At 43.8% G+C, this 10,734-nt stretch overlaps 1 protein-coding gene across 1 annotated transcript in view; it reads right to left on the reverse strand.

Annotated features, from left to right (window-relative positions):
• Positions 1 to 1,222: 1,222 nt before the first annotated feature.
• LOC108791550 (surfeit locus protein 1) overlaps positions 1,223 to 10,734 on the reverse strand; it is a 15,663-nt gene continuing 6,151 nt past the window's right edge. The window contains exons 4-9 of the mRNA XM_018562066.1: positions 10,172 to 10,254; positions 9,509 to 9,700; positions 6,535 to 6,607; positions 3,920 to 4,082; positions 2,822 to 2,903; positions 1,223 to 1,309 (exon numbers count right to left, since the gene is read on the reverse strand). Coding sequence (XP_018417568.1) covers positions 1,243 to 1,309; positions 2,822 to 2,903; positions 3,920 to 4,082; positions 6,535 to 6,607; positions 9,509 to 9,700; positions 10,172 to 10,254 — 660 coding nt within the window. The 3' untranslated portion in view covers positions 1,223 to 1,242. The remainder of the gene's footprint in view (positions 1,310 to 2,821; positions 2,904 to 3,919; positions 4,083 to 6,534; positions 6,608 to 9,508; positions 9,701 to 10,171; positions 10,255 to 10,734) is intronic.

The following is a 10,734-nucleotide window of genomic DNA, read 5'->3' on the forward strand; positions in this document are numbered from 1 at the left end:
ATGGACGTAAGGTGGCTAAATAAATATTCATGTAATTTTATTGGTATCTATCTTCATTTTGTACATTTACCAGTAGCTGCCTCATTTCCCACCCTCGGCTTATATTCGGGTCAATACTTTTTCCCCAGTTTTTTGTGGTAAAATTAGGTACCTCGGCTTATATTCGGGACGGCTTATACTCGAGTATATACGGTACACTAGAATGACTGATTTAAAACCTGCTGTGGTAATGTTACAGGTCTCGTTACACTTTATCTATTAGAATGTATCAAACAGAAAAGCAAAAGACTGAAACATTTGAAGTCACCCCAATGCACACACTAAGGCCTCATTCAAACTGCCGCGCATATATGCGCGTATTGTACCATATGCAAATAAATGGCTCCATACACATAGCCGCGTATGGAGCCGTATATTTGCGTAGCGTAAACATGCACAAAAACAGAGTGGAACCAAGATGCGTCCAGGCAGCGTATATCACGCGCATGTTTACGCGTACATATGCACGTACAGTTCAGTAAAATTTCTATTAGGAATGATGCATTCTGGGAATGCAAATAGTGCACGCATATACGCTCGTGTATATGCGCATATACGCTCGTGTATATGCGCATATACGCTCGTATATATGCAATATACAATTTTGCTTGCGTTGTGTGTGAATGAGGCCTAACAGTCACTCACCTATGCGCGCAAAACCATTGTCGGCCTCTGTCGCCATTACCTCTTTCCCACTGCCACATGCACAGATTGCCAGGCTCTGCGCCCATCGCCCCTCTGCCATATGTACACTATGCCACTCTCTGCCATCACCTCTCTGCCATATGTGCACACTACCCCCACACATTCCCTGTCTCTACCATGTGGACTTTACACCTTTTCATGAGAAACAATGAAAATACTTTAATAGGAATTGTGCACACTTATTTCACACATTGCAAAGAAAAAGGTTATTAATGCACCTTAATGTTTATACATACACCCGTTTATGGTTTCCTAAATCCAAAATCTCCTCAATGCAGAGAGGACTTCATTAACACAAGGTTAATAATAATAATAGAGTACATTATCCAGAACGTACATATTGCTTTACTCACAGCAGAAATAAGACACTATGGTCATTCTCTGAGACCTTCCAGTAATCAGTCCTTGTCTGTTTGCAAGCCACATATCAATTATCTATGTCAGTTCAGTGCCACATACAGCCTTGTATTCTAGATTAGTTCTTAGCATTATCATCAGCTAGCGTGGAACTTTCTGGATGAATTTCTTGAACCACATGTATGTAGTGGCAGCACAGAGTCCGTACCTGTAAAAGAAAAGGAGTATTTCACAATTAATGAGCTTACTAATGCTGGGCTGGGCTCAAACTAAGCAACAACATCCTCTACTAATATCAAGCTACTGATAAAAATCTATTTCCCAGTTCCAGCTCTTCCTGTCTGCCTGCCAACTCAATCCAGCACCAATGTAGTACAGAAAGCCATCTATTCTAATATAATGGACAGGTTTTAACCACGTGCTGACCAGGGTGTTAAACCCCCTTCCTGTCCAGGACATTTTTCAGTATTCAGCGCTGCGGTACTTTGACTGACATTTATTCCGTCATGCAACGCTGTACTGAAATGAATTTTATACCCTAGCAAATTTTTTGGGTAAAATATAAAAGACGGGGGCACATCGAGTAAATAGACACCAAACATGTAAAGCCTAAAAATTGCGCCTGCGAAATGGCAAAAAACATGAGTTGATTACCTGATAACTCTGTTTCCAGGAATCTTCCAGGACAGCCATCGAGATATAGGCTCCGCCTGCCTGCAGAAACACAAAAAAACTGACTTGGGATGGAAGGAGGAGTCTATTTATTTAATGTGGTTGATGTGTTTCCTGTTGCAGGCAGGCGGAGCCTATATCTCGATGGCTGTCCTGGAAGATGACTGGGGAAAACTACCATACCCAAAATTGGCCATAGGCGACACTTTAAAAGATTTTACCGCTCATCAGTTTAGAGTTATGAGTGATTGATGGCCCCACAATTATTGCTCTCACTGCGACGTTCGCGGTAATATGTAACAAGTGCTGCGTAATGGCGCAGTCATCGTTTTTGCGTGTAGGCGCTTCTAACGCATTTTTGCGCATCTATGTGGGAGTGGGGGACTTTAAAAACAATTTGTGGGGTTTTTTTTTCTATTGGTGTGTGTAAATTTTATTTATTTTGTGACCAATTCTTTTTTACACTTAACTTTATTGTTATCAAATTACAGTGACAGGTCCCCTTTATGGAGACATCAGGGGTCTCTAAGACCCCTATTGTCACCTAGGGACCCCCAGAGAAGCTGATGAAGCAGAGATCACAGAGACATGCAGCATACAAGCGATCGGGCGTCTTTACAGACGCCAGCTTACTTGTATGTAAACGGCCATCGCTGGCTAAAATTCTGGTGGTTTCCCGCTCGTGCGCGCCAGGGAACGCGCGCGAGCACGAAGAATGTCTAAAGACGCCCACCCGCATCCGGAAGACTACCGTCTTCTGGATGCGGGCGCTTCTGTACGTTCGGCGGACGGGAGGTGGTTAAAAAAAATCCCAGGGGGAGATGGGGCGGGGGACAAAAGCTCAACTCAAGTGCACTTGCCCAAAATGCACAGTAGTCTTTAAGAAATTGCTGCGTTATTAGTTCTGGAAGAAAATACATTACAGATTTACATCTGGCACCGACGTTTTCTAATATTGCTGGCAATGAAAGCATACTACACTGGCTGACTGACTCCCAGATTCAGCATTCATTTTCTGCTCTCATAATAAAAAGGGAGATATAATTACCACGTAATAATGTATTGCATGTGCTCATTCCTTAGCGTCACCCTGGTCTGTCCTCCGATGGGTCCACCGGGAACTGTGCTGTCTGTGATGGAACAGAAATACTAGTTCATTGCATATTACACAAATAGAATATTGTTACTGAAGAAGACATTTTGTTGTTGTTGTAATTACTAAGAAATCTGATCTCTATGAGTAAGCCATAATAGTGAAACGCGTTAGACAAAGGGTCAGCAACCTTTTACACACCAGTGCCAGTGTGTAAGCCAGTGGGTGCCAGTGGGTGCCAGTGAACAATAGCGCGCCGTAGTGTTAGGTACGTAAAACATTTTTACACTCATAGTTGCTAATACTAAGTTAAACATTATCGATTATAATCAATTTGCAGCCCAACAGACCAGCACCAATCCCCAGATTTCAGCCTTCTATGTTCTCAGTTATTTACAAACACTTAGCGATCAGTACCGATTGCTGAGTATTTGCACTTTGCTCTCCATTCTGATTCGCCTGTCACAGCAGGCCGAGCAGGGCGGTGTGGAAGGAGAGGTTGGTCTCCTGTGACAGCTGACCACTCTCTCCTCCCCGCTGGGCACCGGTCTGTGTTCCCTCCGATCCCCGTCGACACAGGCAGGGAGAGCAGTGGGAATTGGAGGGGACACAGACAGGCGCCCAGTGGGAAGGAGAGAAGCTAGGGATACACTGAACATTTTTTTACGTTTTTGTACTATTGGCATTTTGCCCATAGAACCATTTTTGGGTGAAATGTTTTGGCGCCCAACACTTCAGTGTATCCCTAGTTCTAATGTTTCCATAAGTCTTCTTATCAAAATGAAATACAACGTGCTGGAGAATAAAAGACACAAACTGTGCTCCGTGCTTTCATTTCTCATAGTAACACATTGGTTTATAGTTTGGATGGATTAGCCACTGTGCTTAGCATGGAATTTATTCCAATTCACATAAATCTGCTATAGTTTCCAAGCAGAATAAAAGTGTGATCGGTTTATCATATCCAAGCTTCCAGCATGGGGTGGGGGGGCTTATGCCATGCGATGACACAACACAGAATAATCTCCATATATCAAATCTTGTCCAGCTTACCAAAACTGGCATCAATAAGTATCGGCTCTGCCCCAGTCAGCTTTGACATGGCTTCCAAATTCCGGTAATACCATCTGTTCCTCTCAGGATCATTTTCTGGAACAAATGGCTGGCGGTTCTCTGAGTGTCTCACAATACCGACCAAATCCACCTCCCCTTCGACCTAGAGGAAAAGAAATTATATGAATTTTTATAAAATTATAGTTGCATTGTTGATATGAGGGTGGCATCTCCCTTAAAGGGGACATGTGGTCATTAATGTGATATATTATAGGAGACCCACCATTGGGATCTATATACCATTAATATTACTGTGATTAGAACCCTGCTTCCCCTTGTGTATATCAATATACACGTCACCTGTCCCTTCCTCCTGCATTGTATACCATACACAACACCTGTCCCTTCCTCCTGCATTGTATACTGCGCATGACACCTGTCCCTTCCTCCTGCATTGTATACCATACACAACGCCTGTCCCTTCCTCGTGCATTGTATATTGTACACAACACTTGTCCCTTCCTCCTGCATTGTATACTGCGCATGACACCTGTACCTTTCTCCTGCATTGTATATCATACACAACACCTGTCCCTTCCTCCTGCATTGTATATTGTACACAACACCTGTCCCTTCCTCCTGCATTGTATACTGCGCATGACACCTCTCCCTTCCTCCTGCATTGTATACCATACACATAACGCCTGTCCCTTCCTCCTCCATTGTATATTGTACACAACACCTGTCCCTTCCTCCTGCATTGTATACTGCGCATGACACCTGTACCTTTCTCTTGCATTGTATACCATACACAACGCCTGTCCCTTCCTCCTGCATTGTATATTGTACACGACACCTGTCCCTTCCTCCTGCATTGTATACTGCACATGACACCGTATATGTGCATTGTATACCGTACACGACACCTGTCCCTTCCTCCTGCATTGTATACCGTACACAACACCTGTCCCTTCCTCCTGCATTGTATACTGCGCATGACACCTGTCCCTTCCTCCTGCATTGCATATTGCACAAGACACCTGTCCCTTCTTCCTTCAATAGATACTGAATTCCTCACCTGTCCCATTATCCTGAAGTGCATGCTGAACACATTTACCTGTCTAATCTTTCAGAACTGTACACCTTCCCAGTCCCATCTTCCTGTATGGCGTATTATACTCTTCACCTGTCCCTTCCTCCTGCATTGTATACTGTACACCAAACCTGCACTGTGTGCTATACTCTTCACCTGTCCCTTCTTCCTGCATTGTGTACTATACTCTTCACCTGTCCCTTCCTCCTACATTGTATACTATACTCTTCACCTGTCCCTTCCTCCTACATTGTATACTATACTCTTCACCTGTCCCTTCCTCCTGCATTGTATACTATACTCTTCACCTGTCCCTTCCTCCTGAATTGTATACTGTACACTTACCCATCCCTTCCCCTGCACATTGCATAGTATACCCTTTAGCTGTCCCTGCATTGTATACTATACTCTTCACCTGTCCCTTCCTCCTGAATTGTATACTGTACACTTACCCATCCCTTCCCCTGCACATTGCATAGTATACCCTTTAGCTGTCCCTGCATTGTATACTATACTCCTCACCTGTTCCGTCCTGCTGTATTGTATACTAGCGCTTCACCTGTCCCTTCCCTTTGCATTGTAAACTGTACACCTAACCTGTCCCTTCCTCCTGCACTTTATACTACACAGATCAGCCATAACATTATGACCACTCACCTAATATTGAGTAGGTCCCCCCATGTGCTACCAAAACAGCCCTGACCCATTGAGGCATGGACTCCACTAGACCTCCGTAGGTATGCAGTGTTATCTGGTACCAAGCTGTCAGTAGCAGATCCTTTAAGACGTGGATCAGATTTGTTTTTCCAGCACATCCCACAGGTGCTCAATTGGATTGAGATCTGGAGAATTTGAAGGACAAGTCAACACCTCACACCCAAGTCACTCAAATCCTTACTCTTGCCCATTTTGCAGGTGCACAGCCCCCTTTGCATCAAACTGCAATGTAATGTGTGTTCAGACACCTTTCTATCGGAACCACCATTACCCTTTTCAGCAATTTGAGCTACAGCCGCTCTTCTATTGGATTGGACTACATGGGCCAACCTTCACTTCCCACGTGCATCAATGAGCTTTGGCCACCCATGACCCTCAGTTCACTGGTTTTTCTTCCTTGGACTACTTTTGGCAGGTCCTTACCCCTACAGACCAGGGACATCACACATGAGCTGCAGTTTTGAAGTTGCTTTGACCCAGTCATTCTAGTCATCACAATTTGGCCCTCTCAGTGGTCATAATCTTAGGGCTGATCAGTGTATATTCTTCCTTCTGCATTATATACAATACTCTTCAACTGTTGCTTCCTCTTGCATTATGTACTATAACTCTTCACCTGTTCCCTTCTCCTGTATTAAATACTAACTCTTCACCTATTCCTCTCTCCTGCATTGTATACTATACACCTCACTTGTCCCTTCCTCCTGCGTTGTATACTATACTCTTTACACGTCCCTTCCTCTTGCATTGTATACTGTACTCCTCACTTGCCCCTTCCTCCTGCATTGTATATTGTACTCCTCACCTGCCCCTTTATCCGTGTCTCAGGATTAATCTTCTTTTTAGAGACAAAACCCCGGTTGACCAGAATTGTAACTCTGAAGGAAGAGAAGGAAAGATTTATTTAAACACTCTAGCATCCTAACTCAACTAACTGTATCAAAGGTTAATTGTTAAATCATTCATGTAGTTGTAATCATATAATGCAAGTAGCTTTGTAGCACCCCTAATCTAATTACATATTATGTTTTATAATATTTTGGTGCACACCTCCCCCCTTCCCGTACTAAAAAATAAAATAAAAACTATCAAGCAGTACTCACATACTCCATGCCCCAGTATTGCCTCAGGGGTCTTCCTCCATGATCAAGTGTCAGTCCTCTTCAGGGGTTGAATGAAGCTGGGCATCACTCAACCCATTTCCTGCTGAGAGCCTTGGGTGTCAAGCACACACTCCTTGGGGTTGTGTCGGCAAACCACCCTGAGCTCAGGGGAGAATGATACAGAGAAGAGTGCAGTGCATCAGGCAAAAAAAAAAAAAATGTAAAAAGAAAATGTTTAAAAAATAAAGTGGAGAGTAGACTGGGGTATGGGAGGTTGGTCAAGACTGGAGTTAATAAGTATGCTCTCGAATTAAACTATTTGCCAAAACCTGTTCAAAGATAGATTATCTACATTCAGAGAGTTCTTTGTCTTGTCATTTGATACAATGTTATTTGCAGCATTTTTGCAGATCGCACTGGACCAGAACGCAGGCACTAAAGTACCTGCGTTCCGGGCGATCGCACTGCAGGTGAGGGGCGTGGCTGCAATGCCATTGACTTCAATGCACCGCCGTGCCCCCTTTCCCCCCTGAATGCAGGTTTTTTTTTTCGTTGGTAGATCTCATTGAGCTCGTCATTTGAAAAGTAGATCTCCAGACGAAAAATTGTGAGCGCCGCTGATTTAGGACATATTTACACTCTTTCTCCTCGCAACCAATCTTATGCATGTATCATTATAACTGTGTGCTGCAAGGTATGTGTTGGAAGTTTTTAAACTTTATAGATCTGGGATCTTGGATAAACACTATTTTTGCAGATCGCACTGGACCGGAATGCAGGCACTAATGTGCTTGCGTTTCCGGGTGCGGGCGATCGCACTGTGGGCGGGGGGCCTGTCCTCCCATGGTGCTCCTGTGGCCGACGTTGCACATGGGGAGAGGCGTCCCAGCCTTTTCCGCATGCGGCGTCTAACACATTCAGCCGGCAGCCACACAAGCACCGCGGGAGCATAGCTGTAGAGCAGAGCTGTAGCTAGCTACTCTCTCTACTCACTGCTCGGCCATGCAGCTGTGATAGCCTCTCCGTCCTCTGCCCCCCCCGCCGCCTGCAGTGCTTACTTCACTTCTCCTTGGATCCCCGGTGCAGTGGGGATCCAGAGGAGAAGACAGGACATCGCGATCTACCAGTAATCGCTTTGCTGGCCTAAATGCTGGGGTATGGGAGATGTATTAAAAATTTGGGTCTCTCTGGAACTATAAGGGTTCAAATATTACAACCAAAACTCCAGTACTGTACCTCAATCTCAAGTATAGTCAAATAGCCATTACTATACCCCCCACTCCATATTTAGCCAAATTTCCATTACTACATCCCCACCCCATATACAACCAAATTTCCAGTACTATAATCCCTCAACCCATATATAACCAAAACTCATAATTATGACTTCAATACCATACACCAGATTCCCATTACTAGATCCTCCACCTCATATACAACCAAATCCCGATCACTATGCCTTCCACTCAATATATAATAGCAAATCCTATGCTACAAAACACCACTCTATATATAACCACATTTTCAGTAGTATACCCAAACACATATATAACCAAATTCCCAATTCATTCATAATTGGGGACACAGTAAACATTCTCCGTCTTTAATTGTTTACAAGCAGTCAGGGATCACTGACTGCTTGTACCCGCTCTCCATCCACGCTGTCACAGAAGACTGAGTAGGCGGTGTGGGAGGAGAGCTCCTCACCCGTACCGCCGGCTCGGCTTCCTGTGACAGCTGGCCATTGCCCCCCACTCCAACCTGATTTGTCACAGGAGGCCGAGTGGGAGGACAGCTCAGCCTCTTGTGACACGCCGGCCACTCACAGCGCCCTCCTCCCCCGCACAGCTCGGCCTCCACACAGTTTCTCTCCTCCCTGATGGACGCTATGCTGTGTCAGAGGGGACATAGAGCAGCACCCAGCGGGGAGGAGAGAAACCAGGCATGCACAGCAATTTTGGCCGAAAGATAATACTTTCGGCAGTTTGCCAAAAGTGCAATTTTCAGCCGATAAGTTCGGTAGCCAAAACTTCAGTGCATCCCAAATTACTATACCTCCTTCCCATACATAACTAAATTTCCATAACTAAACAACCCATCCCATATCCATATAGAAATACCCATTACCTTACCTTTAACACATATATAATCAAACTATCACAATCACACCCCTCATCCCATATACAACCAAATTCTCAATATTATACAGAGTCCACACGATATCCAAATTCCTATTACTATATTCTAAACCTCATATATAACCACATCCATAACCAAATTCCCAGTACTATACCTCCAACCCCTGTATAACCACATCAATAATAATACATCCCAACCAATATATAAACACATCTCTATTGGTATACCCCCCACCCCACAAATAAAACAATTTCTAAGTTTAAATGCCCCATTCCTATATACAACCAAATGCCCAGTACTAAGCCCCCACCACATATATAACCACATTGCTATTACTTTACCTACCCATTCATAACCAGATTCCCATTACTACATCATCCACCCCTAGTAACACCAACATTTCCATTACAAAACCCCCTACCTCATATATTCTATTTCGCAGTATTATACTTCTTAGCATGACATTAATGATCTTCATCTAACATCTTCCCCTGACATGCCAATTCCCCTTTGGTAGAATTATACATTTTGACGTACCCCAGGTCAGTACAGTAAAATGGAGTGACCACATGGGCCCCACTATTTGTGTTTGAGGTGATCTGGCCAGCCTCTTGGGCCTCCTTTTCTGGGTCCATCAGTGTGCGAGGTTGTAGGTAGAGCTCCTTGGAGTGATCAAAGTGACCTCTCACCTTCACAGGACGATACTCCAATTTTTCAAGTTCTGTGGGGCTGAAGAAACAGACGTAAGCCAATAACAGAATCAGGGCCACTAATCTGAAGCTATTGCCCTTCTCATTGTGTTTCTGCAGGAAATCTGCAGGAAATCTGCAGGAAATCACCAGTTAATAATCTCAGCTGTGCCTATATTATTAGCTTTTAGTATACAGAATATCACCTGTTACAAATGATCTTAACTCTGTTGTTACCTGGGGGTTTGGACTACATCACTAGTTACTAATGATTACATGGGTCCTGCTATCTGGAAGTCTGGAGAACTGCTATAAATTACCGCATATGTGCTGCTGCTGGGGGATCTGAAAAAGTTGTGCTTCTTCATGGAAGTCTAGAGAGCATCAACCCTTAGTAATTATCACAGTCATGCTGCTATCTAGGCTTCTTAACAATGCTGCTACTTGGAAGTCTGAAGAACATGAAAAAATGGTATCGGTACATCCCTAATACAAAGTCAGGAAGACTCACTTAGTTGGGAGAGTGATCGGTGTCGCGTTAACTTGAGCCTGCAGCTGCTCTAGGAGTTTCAGCTTCCACTTTCGTCGCTGAACCTGGGAAAGGCAGAGAAGTAGCATCATGGCAACATATCACAGTGCACAATCAACTTTTTTCCATTCATTTTTCTAAACTGCAATATAAGAATACACTGCATCCAGTAAAATGCAACATATTAGGAACGGTACGTGTTTCGAGGTTAAATTGTGTCAAAATATCAGTTAGAAATGTGTTTATGACAATTTACATAATTAGAAAAATACAACTATCATAATATTTATTACATCTGTCCACTGTGCATTGCATGCAATGCATATACTTATATTCTCTTAACACTTTTTATAGGGGGTTTGACACACTTGCCAAATTGTACACTTGCTGGGAGGGCTGGTGTATTAGAGGAGCGCTTGTGGACAATACCAGTGCATCTGTGGAGCTTGCAAAGTTTACTAGTGTATAAGAAGGAGGGTTGCTTGCCATGAATTCTGATGTATTTGAGTGGTGCTTGTTGAAAGTGCTGACGTGCTTGGGAATAG

This window comes from Nanorana parkeri, unplaced genomic scaffold (assembly GCF_000935625.1).
Source record: "Nanorana parkeri isolate BGI_ZX_2015 unplaced genomic scaffold, ASM93562v1 scaffold559, whole genome shotgun sequence".
In the NCBI taxonomy this organism is placed as follows: Eukaryota; Metazoa; Chordata; class Amphibia; order Anura; family Dicroglossidae; genus Nanorana; species Nanorana parkeri.